Source organism: Rhamphochromis longiceps, linkage group LG3 (assembly GCF_057381845.1).
Source record: "Rhamphochromis longiceps isolate RC_006_pf linkage group LG3, R_longiceps_female_GT1.1, whole genome shotgun sequence".
NCBI classification, from domain to species: Eukaryota; Metazoa; Chordata; class Actinopteri; order Cichliformes; family Cichlidae; genus Rhamphochromis; species Rhamphochromis longiceps.
In genome coordinates this window covers 22,742,365-22,762,864 of record NC_140559.1, presented here as the reverse complement: position 1 = coordinate 22,762,864, position 20,500 = coordinate 22,742,365, and the positions used below count along the sequence as shown (strand labels likewise).

Here is a 20,500-nt window from a genome sequence, read left to right as displayed (position 1 = left end):
ATTTATTTTTGTTTGATTGCCTCATTCTGTCTGAGTGAATGTTTTATTGTGGTGTGAATGGGAGCAGCTGGTAAGCCTTATTAATTAATTACCTTCGGGATTAATAATTAATAAAAAGTGTTTTGAAATGAAATGATAAAAACAAGGGAAAAACACATTATTTTCATGTATTCAGCTCTTCAGCAGGATGTTCAGGGGAGAGTTGGAGATGACGTCACTCTCCAGTGTCAGATTTCAACAGAAGAAATAATCTCAGTGCTGAAGTGGAGCAGAGCTGACCTGAACACAGACGGCTACGTCTACTTTTACAGGAACAAACGCTCCTATGAAAATTACCAACATCCATCTTTTCATGGCCGAGTGAAGCTGAGGGACCCGGAGATGAAGGATGGAGATGTTTCTCTGATCCTGATGAATGTTACATTTAATGACACTGGGATGTATGAGTGTCACATAGCAGTGAGGAAATCTGGGAGAAGTAAAAGAGTTCACACAGAGATCAGTCACTTCATTAACCTCACAGTTACAGGTGAGTTTGTGGAGCTCATCAAATGTAAACTAAAAACTCCAGCTTTATGATCCAGTTAGAATCCTCTCCATCTGTGACTTCTGCTTTCTCTGCAGCTGAAAGACATGAAAGCGTGTCGGAGAAACAAGTGATGGAAAAAGGAGATGGAAACATGCATGATGCTGAAAGGGTCAGTGCTCTGACTCAGCAGGCCATTATTCCTGTTGTTGTTGTTGTTGTTGTTGTTCTTGCTGTTGTTGTTGTTGTTGTTGCCATTGGTTTTGTGGTACACCGACGAACTTGTCAACATAAGAAGCAACGTCTAGTCAAACTTCCTACTGAGGACTCAGCTGAAGTGTAATGAAGCTGCTACAGAAATGCATAAGCTCTGTTGCTGAAAACTAAAGCACGCTGTTACAGCATGAACACATTTATTTTTATACAACTTTTAACAAATTATTAGATCATCATCATAAACCGAGAAAAAGCACCCAGCGTTACAAACTGCTTTAATACGGGCTCTTCAGTGAGTTCTTGACTGATATAATATATCTCCAAAAGTTGAATCTGTTCATCATAGCGTTTTTGTGGGAGAAAGGTCATTGAGACTGTATATTTTAGCCATGATAATTGTCCCGCATCTTCACAATGAAATGAAAACAGTTGTTTTATTATTATGTCACGATACAACCTGATGTTATAATATTTAGAGGGATTGTTGAAGCTCACTGTGAACTAAACTAAACATGAATTAAACGATGCAAACAAATGTGTACTGAATGATCCCACCCTGGGAAGTAAATAGGAATAGATAAGTTTGTAACATTGATGAAAGTCAAAACTTTAATATTTTTGTTTAATGCTGCTCAAAATTGTTAGTTCGGTTATAAGAGCTGTTGAATTTTCAGGTAACTGTTGTTTTCATATCAACACTAAGTTATTGTTTGAAAATATTAAAAAGTCATTCACACTGATGCTGGTTGCCAGATGTGGTGGAAGCTGCTCTGTGACAATGAATGTATTTATATTTGGCTTGAAAGATCTGTGAACGTTTGCATTGGTGATTTTGTCTGTCTTTAAATATACATACAAATATACTCATAAAACAGAGCAAACAAAGGAAAATTAAAAAAAGACAAGAAATAAGAAACGTTATGTACTTTGTGTACTATGCACTATGCCTAATTATAACATGTTATTGTTATTAACACACCTGTGTGTAACATATATTTATCATTAAAATGCTTTAAAAAAATAAGCTTTTTTTGACACATGGTGTGCAAAAAAAATAAATCAAGGAACATTATATTACATATGTCACATTTCCCAGTGCATCTCATCGGCTGTCCCCAACATGTGTCATGAAAGTATCGGGGAAACTTCACACAGTGAGAAGAAGAAACAGTTGGTATTTCCTGTTTCTCACCCCGTGATTTATCAGAAAACCATCACATTATAAATCACTTCTTAAAACATGCCCCTTTTCAGTGGCCACAGAGTGACAGCTGATTTTTAAATTGTTTTAAAGTCTTTTCACATAAATGATTTTGTATTTTTATTCTGTTGTTAACTTTGGTCAGCACTTGCTGTTTTAAAGAACTTTACTAATAAAGTTGGCTTGGTCTATCAAATATGTAAATTAGTTATTTACTCAGGAAGTCTGAGTAAATATTGTTTATATTCCAGCTACAGGCCAGTATTCAACACAGTCACAGATGTGCATCAGTCAGCTTTTTGTTAATATTTATTCCTGCTGGATTCTGAAGTCTGTCTTCACAGCCACATCTTTTCCTCTTTTGTTCATTTTTTTCCCTTCTCTGCATTTAATACTTTAATAATCATGCCGTCACGGTTCCTGGGCCTTTGACACAGCATTTGGCGTTTCTGTTGTGGACTCCTTCATTCTTTTTGGACTTTGAGATGTGGCTTATTTTTTTTTATTTTTAGTTCAGTCTGTTTGTTCCCTTATGTGTTGTTCTGCTTCTAAGTTTCTCTTATTCCTGTTCTATTCTCACTTTCTGGTGTCTTGCATGCTTGAGTTTAATTCTACATGCCATGTCTCCTTATCCTGAGATTATTATCAACTGTGCTCCCACCTGTTTCCTTTTCCCTCATTACCTGTTGTGTGTATTTAAGCTTTTCAGCAGCCATTCAGCCTTTTTAAAGACAGGAATAATCGTTGGGACCATTGTGTGCAACACTCCGGGAGCCGTTCAGTATGGCTTCCACTTCACAGAAAACTGTATGATGCCCATCATCATCCCGGGTCTGCTGATTTAAAATGATGCGTTCACACAATCCACCAAAATGAGATTATTTTAACCTAATTTAAGTCTGACTCTGCTTCCCTCCACGCTCAAAAGCCAGTATAAAAACTTTGTACTCAAGTGAGTTTCCATCAGCACGTCTCACACAGGCAAAGATGATGAATGACAGCTGCTGTGATCTCCTTCTGTTTTTGCTTTATATTGAAAATGCCTTCAGGTGCTTCAGCCTCGACTTTTGGCTGCATAGTTTGCATTAATCCTTAAGAGAGAACTGATGGTGCTGGCTGTTTTTCATGCACATGAAGCCCATGAAGAAAATCACAAATATTTTGACTTAACTGCATATTACCTGCCTCTTTCCTTACAGCGTCCTAAAAGTGAAAATGATCCCTTCCTTTAACAGACTCTGTAAATGGATCGTATTCCTTTGCCACGGAGTGAAGGGTGTTAGAAACTGCAGGTTGCTGAGTCTTCCTTTCCAGGTGCACTGTGGCCGATGATGCAGTTATTTCAGTCTAAAAAACACAACCTACACACTCAGTCGTTGGTCCTGTTTCTCCATCTCGTGCTTCTCCATCAGAGCAGCTGTCCCAGTTTCCTCTGTAATGCGTGCAGATGCAAACTGCCTTTACATTCGATGCACCATTCACAGGAGAAATATCCTCACCCACCTCGATTTGACTTCCCTATTTGGTCCTTACATGTGTCCCTGTGTGTAACTGAGGAAGTAACAGCTCTTGACGTTTCCAAATGTGTAACAACACAAACTACCAAAGAAGGGAATAAATGACTCTTACAACATGCAGTGAAACACAGAGGCTTCCCAGAGCTGTCTGTGGTTTCTGTCTACACATAGAAGACTCTGACACTTTGACTCATTGTCAGTTTCATTTCTTTTAAGTTTTATTGTGTTTTAGAAACTAACTGTGAAACATTTCAAACATAAATACAAAGAACAAACACACAAGTCAGACCTTTATATGATTCAGAGACAGACTTAACTGATTGTGTCAAGAGATTTTTTTCTTATGAATTTAACTTCAAGGTAAAATTTGTTATTTCACGTTGACATTTTACAGAGAAAACCATGAACCAGGTCAGACTTCAATCTCTGAGTCAGTTGTTCATTAACTTTGACAAACTTCTCCTCATTGGACCACAGATGCAAATCTATTTCAATATTCAAATAGTCAAGCAGGGACTTGACACCTTTATACTAGTGTACTTATTAAATGTGCACTCGTGAGTGAAAGAGGTGTGAACTTCTCATCTTGTGCTTTTTGGTGAAGCTGCTCTGTTTCCTTTAAATCACCACTTTCCTCTCTCAGTTTCTACCCTGCTGTCATGGATGGCTTCTCTCAGCATGCTCCTGTCCCTGTGTTTGATTTCAGCATCTGCCGGTGAGTTAAACCAGAAAACAGATTATTTCTAATTGTAAGTAATGTTTAATCTGTATCATTCTGAGTAATTTGTTTAACACGTTAAAAGATAATTTGAGGGGTTTGTTTGGAGCAGCAAATGTTGCAGTCAAATAGTCTAAAATATAACATTTTCTGTCTTCAAATCACTGTTTAATCACCTTGATGGAGATTACAACAGCTAATAATGAGACGGTAGCTGTTGTTAACAGTCTCTGTTTTGAGGATTTTTTTTTAAAGGAGTGGAGATATTTGATCAGGAAAAAGCCTCAAATTCAGCCCTTCTGGATAAGTGAGAAACAAGATTCAAGATTCTTTATTCGTCACATGCATAGTTATACAAGTACAACACGCAGTGAAATGTAACCTGACACGCTCCTCGACTGTGCAAAAAGGGAGAGAAGAACAACATTATATATTATATACATTAAGTGACTGAACAGACTGAAACATAGGACCTTAGATGACCATGACCAATTCTGAATATCTACACAACGTCTGAATTTGATATGAACTGTGACCTAACCTGGACGTCAATATGACGCTCAAAATTTTGACTTCACACTGGGTAATTTTTTTGGGGGGAGCCAGGTGCAGGGAATTTGAATGATTAATAGATCAAATATTTTTTTATTTATAAATAGCAACATCGTTATCAACATGATAAATATGATAATTTATAAACAAACACAATTTATTATGTGTTAGCCTATTGATTTATTCAGGTTTTTTCTTTCTTATTTTACACTTTTCTTTAACTGTTTTATTTATTTGGATTAATCTTAATTAAAACGGTAATTTATTAAAGTGTATTTAAATATAAAAGAATACTGATTAAAGGATTTAGAAAAACATACTGAATTCCTTTTACAGGGAGTACAATGTGTTTAATAAGTTTAAAAGAGCATTTGTATTTATATATGGTTTTTATTTTAGTGAGGTGTGCATCTCGGAGATGGTCCACTGGTCACGCTGCTCTCCTTCACACATAACTGTTTCTGTACAGAAAACATGATCTCCACTCTCTGGAAACATGGGACTACAGAGCCTATACGTGTATAAGCATCATAAAAACCATGTCTAAAATGAGTTTGAAGTTTGACGTTGAAAAGTCGTCCACCACGACCACATTTGGACTATAAATAACCCGAACATGGTGGTCCTACAGACGTCAACCCTAAAAGTGCAGTAGACAAAAAAAGGTGTTGCCTGGTGTTACAAAACAACTTCAGTGGATCGAAACCATACGTCCAAATATGACAAAATGAAATGAAATGAAAAAAATCACTTTGCTCAGTGGGTATAGTGCTTTTATACCCTACCTGAGCCATTCACGTCCTTTCATACAAGCACTGTTTTCTATGCTTAAGCACTTTCTGTCTAACATTCACACTCTGAAGACTGCACAGGAGGGAAACTTGGAGTTATTAAGAGATCAAACTACTAACCTTCCAATGGGTAGATGACCTGCTCTACCTCCTGATCATCCAACATAAAAGTAAAGTAAAAGTAAAAAAATAACCACTAACCGACAGAATCATATTCCCTGTTTAAAACAACACAAAAAACTTCATTACAGTTAGAGTTCAATAGAAGCCCCTCAGCACCTGAAGCTAACATCACGGGATGCAGAAAACCGATGTGTACGACCACTGACCTTTAAGAGCAACAGAAAAGGTCAAGTCAAAGATGAAATGCTCAGACAGAAAAGTCATCTCAGCTTTCCCTCCACAGGCCCACCTGCCTTTGAGGGGGATTTTTTTAAATGAAATCCTGCCTGAAGTATGACTATAATGTGAGACCACTTGAGAAGAAGGGGCTCATTACTGAGCATCATGTGATGAGTTGGACTGTTTCATGCTAACACATCAGGCAGAGCTAAAACCAAAAGGTTTTACAACATTAGTCGAATAACTTCTCAAATACAGGAAAGTCAAACCTCACACGAAGGGAGGTGGAGACAGTTTGTAACCATATCTGTTCAAACAAATCATATTTAACATGTTGGCCCTAAACATGCGTTTACCTAGAAATTAAAAATATATGACATAAGAAATGAAAAGCATTTCCATGAAGGTTTAATCACTGACTGTTATGTGAAAGTCATTAACATCAGTCTGAAGTCACTGTCTGACGGCCAGGAGATAATTCAAAGGAGACATGTGTTCAAGTGTCCATCTGACAGCTGGATACAGCTGTGATCACATCTGCTCGGGTCTGGTGTCAGAGAGCAACACTGGTTCATTATCTGGGTGGAGACCATTCCAGGTGTTTTAAATCTAACTCGGAAAGCTGGTGAAGGAAACTCGAAACTCGATATGTCACGAACATCTTCAGGGAATTTGATCATGTTTAACACAAATGTTTACCTGATCTGAAGGACCAGACTTTTGTTTCCAAGAGTCAAATATCACTTTAACATCAGAAAAAAAGTGTTTTTGTGTTTCCAGAGCAAATCTACAGCAAAGAGGCTGGAAAAACAGAAAAATCTGATGCTGTAGTTGCAGAGTTGTTGTGTAAACATTTCAATGAAGTGAAGTAACATTGTAAAGAGTTGCCCAAAATTCCTCCACAGAGACATGATGTCATACAGAAAAAACGTAGGGCATTCCTGTCATAAGTGGTTCTACAAGTCACTGAATCATGAGTGTGCTTACCTACCCTACTGAACTTTGTTCTTCACCACTGTGGGCGGATTAAAAGAAGCATGTTTGTTTGACTCACTAAAAAAGTTTCTGGTGTTTTCTCACCTGAGACCACGTGATTTATGTTAAATGTTCCTGTGAGTTCAGGTCACTGAGGTGTGTTAAATATTATAATATCACTTCTTCTTTTTGCTTCAGCTCTTCAGCAGGATGTTCAGGTGAAGCTTGGAGATGACGTCACTCTCCAGTGTCAGATTTCCACAGATGAAATAATCTCAGTGCTGAAGTGGAGCCGAGCTGACCTGAACACAGACGGCTACGTCTACTTCTACAGGAACAAACGCTCCTATGAAAACTATCAACATCCATCTTTTCATGGCCGAGTGAAGCTGAGGGACCCGGAGATGAAGGATGGAGACGTTTCTCTGATTCTGAAGAAGGTCACGTTTAATGACACTGGGATGTATGAGTGTCACATAGCACTGAGGAAATCTGGGAGAAAAAAGAGCGCTCACACTGAGATCAGTCACTTCATCAACCTCACAGTCACAGGTGAGTTTGTCACCTCTGAGAAACTGCAGCACCGCCCATGTTTACAGCCCTGCTAGAGTTTCCTGCACTTTTGATTTAATACATGAACATCCAATAGATGCTGAGCTAGAACGCTTCACCCACAGCCGCCTTGATGTTTAGATGTTTTCTGTGTCTAAGCTGAAACTGTTCAGAAACTGAAGCTGTTCACTTGCAGAACTCACACCTGTTAGTTTGCTGCTGTGCTGCTGTGCTGGTGTGTGAAGGACTTTGCTCTGACAGCTGCTGTTTTCTCTCCAGGTGAAACACATGAAAGCGTTAGGGAGCTGGATGGTGTGAAAGAAGAAGAGGCACAGAGAGATGTGGATGACACATTCGAGATGGAAACTTCAACCACCCTGAAAGTCGTTCTTGCCGTTGTTGCTGCTGCTGCTGTCGGTTTCGCTGTTCTTGGTTTTGCGGCACTTTGGAGATTTAAAAGAAGCAAGAGTCAGCTCACTGAGGCGGACAAGGAGGTGTGAAACCTCCTGTTCTCACCACAGCAGCGATCTGGTGTCTGTGCAGGATCAATAACCTTTGTCATTACATGTTGTAGATCATTTGGTTAAATGATCACTCCACAATGTTTGTCTGTTGAGAGCTGCTGTACCTACATCTCTTACAAACTACCTCCAACGCTTCAGTGACTGGGATGCAAGTGAAGACGGATGTAACATCGCACGAGACCACGGTTTCATCTGCCTTCATAATGACTTCTCTCACCTTCTCAACAAAATCCAACGTGTGGTGCTCAGAGCTGAGGATCGAGGCAGAAACTTAGAGATGTGACGGAGTTGATCATACAGACACCTATATAAAATGATGACCTGTTTATGTATCTTCAGTAAACCACACAGACCTGGTGTAAGTCTGATGTCATTAGCTGTTTAAGAGTCCAAACTCTGCTTCAGGTCCCAAAAGTCAAACGAACACTGCAGCATCCTTGCGAGTTAAAAACTGTCTAAATTCTAAATAAAATGATCAGTGTTGCTGCTTTAGCAGGTGTAACAATTAAGTTTAACATCCAGGATTCTATGAAAACAGAATTTATTAAATTAAACAGAGTTAGAAGTTAGCAGGGAGTTAGCTCACTCGTCTCCACCTAAACATGATTTACTATTATCTGACTGAGCGATTTCAGAAACAATTCAAACAAACAGCTCTGCTATCACTTCCAACATAAATGAGCCTTATGCCCATGTTCTGTTTTGCTTCCTGCCTGTTGCCTCATGTTTAATTAGGTTCAGATGTATTGTTTGCATGCCAATTCGTAGCTTCCCCCATACCTTGCATGTTATAGTGTGTGGATTCCTTTGTGCATCGTTGGACACTCTTGACACTCTTCAACACCCACATTCATAGTACATGTTAAAGTGAAGGTACTATTTATTGACAGATGAATGAAATACATCACTTTTAATAGGAACAGCTCAACCTGAGCCTCTCATTTCCTGTAATAAACTATGGAAGCATCACTGATGACCTGCTTGTACTCAAGAAGTACTTAAAGACAATTTTCTCCCTCTAGTGGTCATGTATGAAACAATCAGTGTGTCCCTGGACAGCTGTGAGTGGAATGATCCAGTTTGACTAAATCAATAAAAATCTAATAGATTGTTGGAATAATCTGTAATCAGAGGTGACAAATCATCAGATCTGTAGTGACTGAAAAACTGAACACAAAATGTTTAATTTTGAAAATGATCGCACAATTTACATGTGAGAACTGATTATTATGAAGCAAACTAGCATAATCTCCATGGAAATCCACACTCAGAGACAGGCGCTCATTGTAATCAGTGTTGGGAAGGTTACTTTTAAAATGTATTCCATTACAGAATACAGAATACATGCCCCAAAATGTATTCTGTAACGTATTCCGTTACGTTACTCAATGACAGTAACGTATTCTGAATACTTTGGATTACTTAATATATTATCATGCTTTTTACAACAACGTGAATATACTATTGCTGTGTGATTTATTACTATTACTGAAGGTCCGCGACTCCGAACTGTAGTAAAGAGACCTCTGACTAATACGGCGGGGTCCCTGTCGGCTCGTAGCCGAAAAATAGCTTTACTTTGTTGTGTGGGTCAACTTTTCTTGCGAGAGACAGAGAGAGGCGTTGAAAGACTGCTCCAACGGAACTTATTGTTTTCAGAGGAAAACACGAACACGGTGTACAGTCGAGTCTTAATAGCTTACTTACAACTGGGCTCGTCAGGCACTCTTCTTGGCTGCAGTGGTTATTATTATATTTACATGCTTCCAGCTCCCGTTTTTGCTCGATGACAACTCGTACCTTTCCACTCCCCTTTTTCTCCCTCCTCGCGCTCACAGACCCATAACGTGTATGGCAGTCCATTCTCCCTGCAACACGGACTACACTGCCCATGATGCTACATTCTTTAGAGCTATGCTTGTAGCATTCTGCCTGTTAGCTTAGCACAACAACAACGAAAAGGCGCTCTCTCACCCAGGAAACACACAGTCACAGAGAGAGAGAGAGAGAGAGAGAGAGAGAGCGTCGCCCTGTAACCATGGCAACCGTAACCCTGCCGCCTGGAACAACAGAACGTAGCTGTCAAACAAAACCCAAACAGTCCTGACCCGCGACAATATGAAACAGGAAAGTACCGCAGTGTAATCCATTTATTTCAACAAAGTAACTGTATTCTGAATACCACCTTTTTAAACGGTAACTGTAACGGAATACAGTTACTCATATTTTGTATTTTAAATACGTAACAGCAGTACATGTATTCCGTTACTCCCCAACACTGATTGTAATGTAATGTTAATACAATTGAAACTGGTTTAAATCTTCACTGCTGAGTGTCTGTGAGCGCTAACAATAAGAATATAATAACATATGCTTTGTTGTTGTTTTGAGGTTGTTTTGTTTGGTTTCAGATGAAGGTCATACAAATATCTCTCTCTCAATTTGATTTATATAGCACCAAATCACAACAACAGTCACCTCAAGGCGCTTTATATTGTACAGTAGACCCTACATTGTAGGGTCTACAATAATACATACAGAGAAAAACCCAACAATCATATGACCCCCTATGAGCAGCACTTTGGCGACAGTGGGAAGGAAAAACTCTTTTAACAGGAAGAAACCTCTGGCAGAAATGTATTTGTATTTGTATCTTTATTTATTTCAGACATAATAAAACAAAAAAAACAAAACAATATATACTCGTCTACATGTATTTTCATTTACGAATACGAATATATGTGTAGATATACACACACACACACGTATTTGTACAGACAAACAAGAAAGAAATATAATAAAATAAAACACATTCGTCTAACATGAGATAACAGTTGTTTGGTCTGAAAAGGAGTAGGAAGAAGTATGCACATACTTATTAACTCCTACCCCTGCTCAACATCTTATTAATCCCACATATTTACCTAATGCACTTTTACTTCATGCAAAATCTCCTTTTAACTTGGCTTGAGTAATGAATTGTGAACCTTCCTGCATTCATTCCCTTCTTGCTAAGCTGTGGTGCTGTTGTTGTCAGGTTTAACAGAGTTCCTTATTGTTTCTCCCTCCTTGTGTCACTTTTCCAAACATGAACTTTAATGTCTGTGGATTCTGGACGTCTTTATGAAGAAGCAACTGGCGAACCTGTGTGTCCATTAACAATTGCAGCAGGTTGGTCCTTGGCGCAATGACGCAATGTCACCACCAGGGGGTGGGAATCATGCAGGTCCGAGTTCGACTATCACTTCCACCTGATGATGTCATCATTAGGGGTAAGGTCTTTAAGTACTGGAGCACTACAATAATGTGCATGTGCATGAATCACCACCATCAGTATTTCTATGACGACAAAACAGCATTAATATAACTGTGATGAGTTTTGGTCTATTTAACTTCGATCTTTTTTCTTTAAATAAGACAACAACAATATTTTGTTCTCTCATCTCTAGACTACACAGTGTAGAGATCTCCATAATTTCTTTTACTATTGTGCTGAACAGACACACAACAAACATACATTCACATGAAGAATTGAATGTAATCTGTATTAAGATTTAAAGAAAACAAGGCCATTTCATTAAGAACAGCAAGCGTGCTGAGAGTGTGATTTATTCAGTTATTATAACGACCTGTAAAAGAATCAATGATCTGCTTGTATTCATGTAGTATTTAAAGTAAAACATCGCCCTCTAGTGGCCATAAACAACGCGTGTGGGAGGATTAATGTAACGTTGCAGTTATTAAATGTAATTTGATTATTTTAAAACACTTGTTTCTTCTGGATTTTTTTTTATCGTTTAATGATAAACTCATCATCTCTTGGTGTTGTGTGTTTGTTTGTCAGATCTAAGTCAGTGTTTTAATTCAAATTATTAAAAAAAATACACTTCAGGTTTTTCACTGGTGAACAGTATATTTAAATAATTGTATTCGCTTCTATCTTCAGACAAGAAAGTCAGTCTCCCACTCAATGTGTTTGAACCAATAGAAAAGCTGGTGCTCAGAGGAAGAGGGCGGGCTTTACTTGGTGTCAGTGACAGAAATGAGAAAAAGCTCAAATGAGTGAGAAGGACGATGAAGGAAACATCTGTGCTGTGTCTGCTCTGTAAGTAGAATCTCTGTTTGTTTGAATTCTTGTACTTTGACTGTCTGCTCTCCTGATAACTGATGATGGAGGAGAAGACATGAAAAACAAATCAGGCTGAATTCAAGTTCAAACACCACGAGGACCAACTGCAGGTCTGAACTGACTCTTTATCTTTGCTCAGGAGTCGAGGAAACACAGCAGGCAGTGAAAAGATCAAATCATTCACTCATTATATCAACACAGCTGCACAGTGGACACATGACTTTTAAAAGTAGTTGATAATTTTTACTCACATTAAAGTCAATGCACATAAAAAGCTGCTTTCAAGATATAAACTGTGAGAACAGTACAAAATTACATCATTACTTGTCAATAACTGTAAGATAAACCTCAAGACATGTTAATAAAAACATAATTTAAAGATATGTAAATGATATTAAAAAGTACAGGTGTGACAGATGTGCAGTGGTTAGTGTCTGTGTAGGTTTCCTCTCACAGTCCAAAGACAAGTTAGACTAACTGATGATTCTAAAGTGGCTGCAGGTGTGAATGTCTGTAATGTAATAATAATAATAATGTAATAATGTAATAACAGCTGTGATAGAGTCTGTGATAGAGTCTAAAGTGGACAAGCAGCAGAACATGGTTCTGTTTTTGTTTTTTAGTTTTATACATTTTCCAGTATTTTTTTCCAGAGAGTTTGTGTGTTTGTGTGTTTGTCGGCTGTTTGTGTGGAGTTGTTCTTTATGTTCACCTCAAATCAACCTGAGTGTCATTTCTCTTTAGTTCTGATCTCACTGCTGAGCTGCACAACAAACCAAGGTCAGTAACCTTCTTCTGTCGTCTCATCTGTAATCCTGTTCTATTTATCATTTAATATATTAATGTAAATTTTAAACACTAAAGTTGACAAGTTTCACCAACATCTAACCACTAACACCTGCTACACTTTGCCTTCACCACTTCCCTCAGACCCGTTCACTTGCATACTTTCAAATCGGAAACTTTTCGCTGTTTCTACAATTTCTGACCTTATTCAAAAATTCAAGTAATCCACTCGTCAGTTTGACCCTCTTAAAACTTACCCTGTGTTCACCATAATAACTGATATTATTCAGTTTTCCTTCACCTTTCTAATCAGCCTTTACAACACCTGTACTTAAGAAACTGCATATAAAAAATATAAAAACAATACCTCTCATCCTAAATTCAACTCTTTGTAACTAACATCCTATCTCTAAACACTCTGCGTCTCTGTGGCTTGCAAACCCTAAACATGCTGCACGAAAATTGGTCCACCCCAAGGATCGGGTCCCCCGACACAAACAAAGGAACATAGTGTTCGCTGTTATGTGCCAAAATTTATACATCGGGGAAACCAAACAACCTCTAGTGAAGCGGATGGCACAACACAGAAGAGCTACCTCGTCAGGCCAGGACTCTGCAGTCTATTCACACCTACGGGCCATCCTCTGTACACATCCTGGACAGGGAGGAACGCTGGTTTGAGGGCAGAGTAAAGGAGGCCATTTACATGAAAAGGGAAAGACCATCTCTGAATCGAGGAGGGGGCCTAAGGGGACATCTGTCGCCATCTTACAATGCTGTGATTGCAGCCATTCCCCAACTCTCTGTGAATGGTACTCATGGCCATTGATCAGTGGTTGTTGATCAATGGTCATGAGAATTTGCATATTAATGATCAAGGAACTGACCTCCCAGCCCATTGTTCCTTCAGTGGTGCTAGTTTCAGTCATTATGCAAATATAGTGTTTATAAACCTGCAGTCAGCTGAGACTGAAGAAATCACCTGAACAAGTTACAAAAAGTTTCCCCCACTGAAAACATTATGTCCAGATGAACAAAATCAACCTTTTGGGATTCTTTCCATAATTCTTCAGTTGGATTCAGGTGATTGGCTGGACCATTCTAGCAGCTTTATGTCGTTTTTGTGAAACCAGCTGAGTTTCCTTTTGTGTGTTTTTGCAATCGTTGTCTTGCTTGACTCTGTTGACCCTCGCTTCATCTTCATCACTCTGGTAGATGGCAACAGATGTTTATCAAGAATGTCATTTTTCCATTCGTCCTTCCTTCAATTACACGAGTGCGCCTGTCACAGCTGCGATGACAGTCTTGTAGGGTTGAAGGGAAAAGTGCCCAAACGCAGATGATGAGAGTGAGCTTTATTTACAAAATGGTGAGAAAACAGGCTGAGCAGAGGTTGGAGGACCGAAACTAAGATAAATGTAAACTGGGGAGAATCTAACAAATTAAACTGAAACCTAAACTCATGGGATGACATGCATGGAGAAACACAGGAAGACATGCGGAGGAAACACAGATGGACCAGTGACCAGCACAAGAGAACACACACTATAAATAAACACAGAGGGAAACGAAGAAACTGCACACAGAAGAGACACAGCTGAACTTAACGAATATGATGAGACAGGGAGGATATAAACTGGATGCACTAACATCAGATACGGACCTTCAAAGTAAAACAGGAAATACACTGACAGAATTCAGAGACAGAGTACAGACAGAGTAAGATGAGGAGCATAGAGACCAAAACCTAAGAACAAGCAATACAGAAACCAAACACTAGTAACCAAGAAGAAACTACAGACCAGTAAAACTAATAATAAAACATCAAAACACTGAGTCACACAGAGGGGGCTCTCTGAGTACAGTCGTGGCCAAAAGTTTTGAGAATGACACAAATATTAGTTTTCACAAAGCGTGCTGCTTCAGTGTTTTTAGATCTTTGTGTCAGTTGTTTCAGTGATGTATTGAAATAGAATTACAAGCACTTCAAAGTTTCAAATGCTTTTATTGAGAATTACATCACGTTTATGCAAAGAGTCAATATTTGCAGTGTTGGCCCTTCTTTTTCAGGACCTCTGCAATTCAACTGGGCATGCTCTCAACTTCTGGGCCAAATCCTGACTGATAGCAACCCAGTCTGTCATAATCAATCTTGGAGTTTGTCAGAATTAGTGGGTTTTTGTTTGTCCACCTGCCTCTTGAGGATTGACCACAAGTTCTCAATTGGACTGAGGTCTGGGGAGTTCCCTGGCCATGGACCCAAAATGATTTGTTCCCTGAGCTACTTAGGTATCACTTTGGCCTTATGGCACGGTGCTCCAGCGTGCTGGAAAATGCATTGTTCTTCATCAAACTGTTCTTGGATTGTTGGAAGAAGTTGCTGTTGGAGGATGTTTTGGTACCATTCTTTATTCATGGCTGTGTTTTTGGGCAAAATTGTGAGTGCAGCCCACTCCCTTGGATGAGAAGCAGCCCCACACATGAATGGTCTCAGGATGCTTTACTGTTGGCCTGACACAGGACTGATGGTAGTGTTCACCTTTTCTTTTCCGGACAGGCCTTTTTCCAGATGCCCCAAACAATCGGAAAGGGGCTTGATCAGAGAATATGACTTCACCCCAGTCCTCAGCAGTCCACTCGCTGTACTTTCTGCAGAATACCAGTTCTTCCCTGATGGTTTTTTGGAGAGAAGTGGCTTCTTTGCTGCCCTTCTTGACACCTGGCCATCTTCCAAAGGTCTTCACCTCACTGTGTGTGCAGATGCGCTCACACCTGCCTGCTGCCATTCCTGAGCAAGCTCTGCACTGGTGGCACTCCGATAGCGCAGCTGAATCATCTTTAGGAGGCGGTCCTGGTGTTTGCTGGACTTTCTTGAGCGCCCTGAAGCCGTCTTCACAATAATTGAACCTCTTTCCTTGAAGTTCTTGATGATCTGATAAACGGTTGATTTAGGTGCAGTCTTAGTAGCAACAACATCCTTGCCTGTGAAGCCCTTTTTATGTAACACAATGATGGCTACATGTGTTTCCTTGCAGGTAACCATGTTTAATAGGAAGAACAATGATTTCAAGCATCCAGTCTGCTATTCTAACTCAGTCAGCATAACAAAATGATCTCCAGCCTTGTGCTCGTAAACATTGTCACTTGAGTTGATGAGAACATTATTGAAATGATCTCAGCAGGTCCTTTTATGGCATGAAATGCTGAATGATGAAATGCAGTGGAAATTGAATTTTTGAGATTAAGTTCATTTTCATGACAAAGAAGGATTTTGCAATTCATCTGATCACTCGTCATAACATTCTGGAGTATATGGAAATTGCTATCATAAAAACTGAAGCAGTGTCATTCTCAAAGCTTTTGGCCACGACTGTACAGTAAAAAAACAAACACTGCATAAGAACTATTCATTGGTTTTAATCATCATGAGATGTTTCTTGTGTGACATTTTGATAATGAGACACATATGGAAGTGAACCAGCTGATATTAATTTGCACTAACTGGCAGGATTGCTTTCTAATTATTTATAGATTTCAGCTGGTTTCATGACTGCCCATGCCTTTCTACCTCTCTCTCTCCCTTTCCTCTGTCATTTCTCATTATTACGCACAATTTATGGATTTCTACGGTTTGATTTCTTTGCGTGTGTGGATCGGTTGTCACCCACACCTGGTGTCAGTAGCATCTTTGGAAATAAATTTACTGAAGAAATTATTGTACTTATTTTTACTTATTTTACCTGCTGGTAATCCTCTGTTATTAATGGTTTTATGTATTGCAAACTTAAAATATTTTGGTTTATTCGTATTGCTTTTAACTTAAGTTAATGTTTCCAGAATGGATCTCAGATATAAAACTGATGAAACAACTGATTAAGCAAAACATGCTAACAATTGTGTCAGATTTCATAAAATAAACAGATCATTGGTTTTTCATTGTAACCCTCACAGCTCGTCTGACTGTGAGTCCCAGCAGCTCTCAGTTCTTTAAAGGAGCCTTTGTGTCTCTGAGCTGTGAGGAGGACGACAGCTCTGCTGGATGGACTCTGAGGAGAAACACAAGCAAACAACAGATGAGTCAATGTGAAGATGGGTGGGGGGAGGCAGTTGGTTCCTCCTGTGACATCAATGTTTTCCCATGGGACAATGGAGTTTACTGGTGTGAGTCCAGAGAGGGTCCCATCAGTAACATGGTTAAGCTGACAGTCACTGGTAAGCTGAGTGTGTGGAGTTAGTGTTGATGAAGCTGTGTGTAAATGGATGAAATGCTGTAGTTTGTCTCTGTGTTGAGGTGGATCAGTGATCCTGCAGAGTCCTGTCCTCCCTGTGATGGAGGGAGATGACATCACTCTGCTCTGTAAAACAAAGACCACTCCCTCCAACCTCCCAGCTGCTTTCTATAAAGATGGCTCCCTCATCAGGAAGCAGCCTACAGGTCACATGACCATCCAGCATGTTTCCAGGTCTGATGAAGGCCTCTACAAGTGTGACATCAGCGGTCATGGAGAGTCTCCATCCAGCTGGATCACTGTCACAGGTGACACACTCACCTGTCTGTGTTTCTGCAGCTTTCAACATTCACAATGTGACGACAACTTAATGACTGTGTTTGCTTTATTTTAGAGAAACACACCACCACACCTCCACCTACATCCACACCTCCACCTACATCCACACCTCCATCTACAGCCACACCTCCACCTACATCCACCTGTCCTCCTGGTTCCACCTCCATCACTCTTCCTCCATCACTCTCTCCTCCTGTTCTCTCTGTGTTGTCATCTGTTGGATCAGTCTGTGTTGTGGCTCTACTGGTTTTGCTGGTTCTGCTGGTGAGACGATGTGTTCACAGGAAACCTGAAGGTGAGACTCAGACTTCCTGATGTTTCATGTCTGAGTTTGTTTATTAGAATAAATTTCACATTCATGATGACCACAGTAACAACTTTCTTACATGTAATCTCTGTTTACAGAACTTATATTATTGTTTAATTTTTATCGGATCAAGGTAATGGAGAAGATGACATCATCACTGACATCACGTGCAGTGTCATCAACATATCCAAGTGTCTGCAACAACCAATCAGAAAAAGTGAAGGTAATGCAATGTTTCAAACTTTTTTACGTCAGGATATTTGTAAATATTTTAAGACATCTTTGGGAGGAAATTTCCAAATATCATAAAAGTAGTTCTTCCTCTCCCTCCACTCATAAGCAAGACTTAAATTCTTCCATTTGGGGCTGAACTCATCCTCCTTACCCGAGGACCATGGCCTCAGACTTAGAGGCGTTAATTCTTATTCCCCTCTTGGCTGTGAACTGCTCCTGAGCGAGCATGAGTACATCACCTGATGAAGCCCTCAGTTATGAAGAGCATCTGTGACAAAGGGCCCAAGACCTTGGGCTCTTTGTCACAGAGCTATTCCAACTGTTTTACATGGACTGAATTGGTTGTAGCATTGAACAATATTCCAAGAGGTGAAGTTACATGTCCCAGTTGCAAGACTTAACAGCTGAGTATACATCCACACTTCACTGCACCACACATTAGACCTGGCCCATATGGCAGCTCCTGTGGGTGGACGACTGACAGAAAAATTCCACATATCTTGAAGCTGGCCCTCATGGCCTATGGCCCAGCCACCAGGTGCTCCATTAAGCATCCTCCCCAGGCTTGGCTCCAGGGTGGGTCCTAGTAACCCAGTCCCAGAGAGGGTAAACTGGTCCTTTGGTTTATTGCTTCTTATAGAGGGTCGCTCTTTGTCTGAACACACACTCTGGTCCAGTCAGTCTTAGGAAACCCTAACAGTCCTTGACAACACAGTCTGTGGGATCACTGGGACACACAAATACCTCCACCACAGTATGGTGGCAATTCACTGACTGAAGGTCTGTGAAAATATCGCAGTATTGCGATATTTTGGATTTTGAAAATATTTTCTACCTGTATAATAAAAAAAGGGAAAGAAGAAATGTCTAAAAAATTTTGAAAGGCAAAGGTAGGAGAAGATGTTTTCATAGCAATACACATATACTTTTGTTATGAATTCGCCTTACCTAAAATGTGCAAACTTAGTCTTTCACTCTGTGCTTACTGAGTGTTGTTCACTGTGAGCTGGACTGTGTGTTTGTGGTCTGTGGTTAACTGAAGCTAACAGCTCTGCAGTCGTCCAGCATCCTGTTTCTGATAGAAAGAAAACACTTCAGCTGCAGCTGTTTCAACACAGAGCTGTTCATTTTAAAAACACATCTCCAAGGACATGGAGACATGATCTGGAAAAGAATTTCTCTAAATCCTGCACACAGAAATTCAGCCAAAGTAGATTTAATTTTTAAAATAGTGTTCAGGCTGCGACAAGTGTTTGCTATGTGCTCTATAGTAAAGAGAGTCAATCTGCACTGAAAGCAGGTGGCAGCTTTGTGGTCGTCCAGTTTTCTTTTCCACAGAAACACCCCCACTTCTCTATTGTCAAAGCTGTGTCACAGTTGAGGTGTTAAGAACACTGAAAAGCTGCTGTGGTTTATAAAAATGATCACTTAATCTCTTCACAGTGCATCATGGTAAACAAATAATGCAGTAATCTAATATGTTTTATTCTCAGAGTGTGATTCAGCTGTGATCTACTCAGCAGTGAGAACTGAAGACGTCGGTTATGGACAAACAACCATCAGAACAAGAAGGCCCAGGTTCAGCTCCTTATCTTTGACTATGGACAGAGACAAGCGGCTCACCCTTTTTTCCAGCCATCATGGTAACCTAAGCTGAAAAAAAAAAAACACGCTATGACTCATGCTCTTTACCAGATAAAAGCTCACTTCACACTTATAAACCTTTATCTGGAAGCCTGTGAATCAAAAAAGTTGAAACTGGGGCTGATTGAACTGCAAAGCATGTAATCACTTTGCCACTGCTTCTTTTTACTGTTTAAACTGACATCCAGATAAATGCAAAGTATGTTTATTCCAGATAAACATACGTTGCATTTTTCAAGAAAACAGTATCAGCATGTTATATGTCAGAGATTGGAGGACGATTTTCATTGTGATGTTCATACAATTATATTATACTCGGCCTTAAGACAAATGGACCATAACAGGCCATTCAAAGCAGAAGTTATTACAAAATGCTCTGTAGTAACCTTTAGCCATCCAGAGGAAACAGAACGTTTCTTTTCTGGATTTTGAAGCTTGGAAATATTCAAGTCAAAATGATCTAATTACACTTAAAATAAGACACAATCAGCTACAGAGCAACATTTCTGTAAGATACAGAAACTTGTTTCAAGACAGTGAATCTTGAAACTAGAGAGAAACTAGAGAATTTTCACTTGTTTCCATGGCAGATTTTTTCACTTACTACAAGATATTTTAGGTTGAAATTCACTAGATTCACTGTCTTAAAACAAGTTAATATACAGTGGGATTCAAAAGTTTTGACAGCCTTGTTATCAATATCAGTCATTATTTTCCTGTATAAATCGTTGGTTGTTACAATAAAAAATGTCAGTGAAATATATCATATAGGAGACTCACACAGTGATATTGCAGAAGTGAAATGAAGTTTGTTGGATTTACAGAAAGTGTGCAATAATTGTTTTAAACAAATTTAGGCAGGTGCATAAATTTGGGCACCACAAAAAAAAGAAATGAAATCAATATTTAGTAGATCCG

General features: G+C 39.4%; 3 protein-coding genes across 3 annotated transcripts; all 3 read left to right on the top strand.

Moving 5' to 3' along the window:
- Positions 1 to 59: 59 nt before the first annotated feature.
- LOC146673464 (uncharacterized) lies at positions 60 to 1,749 on the top strand. Its single transcript, XM_085401954.1, has 2 exons — positions 60 to 529; positions 625 to 1,749. Exons 1-2 carry the CDS (start codon positions 133 to 135, stop codon positions 867 to 869), a joined length of 642 nt encoding a protein of 213 aa, XP_085258080.1. The 5' UTR covers positions 60 to 132; the 3' UTR covers positions 870 to 1,749.
- Positions 1,750 to 4,123: 2,374 nt separating this feature from the next.
- Positions 4,124 to 8,189, top strand: LOC146673463 (uncharacterized). Its single transcript, XM_085400960.1, has 4 exons — positions 4,124 to 4,175; positions 7,037 to 7,390; positions 7,670 to 7,884; positions 8,010 to 8,189. Exons 1-4 carry the CDS (start codon positions 4,124 to 4,126, stop codon positions 8,187 to 8,189), a joined length of 801 nt encoding a protein of 266 aa, XP_085257086.1.
- Positions 8,190 to 11,512: 3,323 nt separating this feature from the next.
- Positions 11,513 to 20,256, top strand: LOC146673462 (uncharacterized). Its single transcript, XM_085402085.1, has 7 exons — positions 11,513 to 12,019; positions 12,788 to 12,823; positions 16,781 to 17,041; positions 17,121 to 17,366; positions 17,453 to 17,692; positions 17,838 to 17,927; positions 19,432 to 20,256. Exons 1-7 carry the CDS (start codon positions 11,989 to 11,991, stop codon positions 19,593 to 19,595), a joined length of 1,068 nt encoding a protein of 355 aa, XP_085258211.1. The 5' UTR covers positions 11,513 to 11,988; the 3' UTR covers positions 19,596 to 20,256.
- The last annotated feature ends 244 nt before the right edge of the window (positions 20,257 to 20,500 follow it).

Excerpts from the sequence above, each read along its gene's own strand:
- LOC146673462 (XM_085402085.1), top strand. The coding sequence starts at position 11,989 with ATGAAGGAAACATCTGTGCTGTGTCTGCTCT. Across the intron at positions 12,824-16,780 it reads GAGCTGCACAACAAACCAAG|CTCGTCTGACTGTGAGTCCC; the intron begins GTCAGTAACCTT and ends TAACCCTCACAG. Across the intron at positions 17,928-19,431 it reads ACCAATCAGAAAAAGTGAAG|AGTGTGATTCAGCTGTGATC; the intron begins GTAATGCAATGT and ends TTTTATTCTCAG.
- LOC146673464 (XM_085401954.1), top strand. The coding sequence starts at position 133 with ATGATAAAAACAAGGGAAAAACACATTATTTTCATGTATTCAGCTCTT. Across the intron at positions 530-624 it reads CATTAACCTCACAGTTACAG|CTGAAAGACATGAAAGCGTG; the intron begins GTGAGTTTGTGG and ends CTTTCTCTGCAG.
- LOC146673463 (XM_085400960.1), top strand. The coding sequence starts at position 4,124 with ATGGCTTCTCTCAGCATGCTCCTGTCCCTGTGTTTGATTTCAGCATCT. Across the intron at positions 4,176-7,036 it reads TTTGATTTCAGCATCTGCCG|CTCTTCAGCAGGATGTTCAG; the intron begins GTGAGTTAAACC and ends TTTTTGCTTCAG. Across the intron at positions 7,391-7,669 it reads CATCAACCTCACAGTCACAG|GTGAAACACATGAAAGCGTT; the intron begins GTGAGTTTGTCA and ends TTTTCTCTCCAG.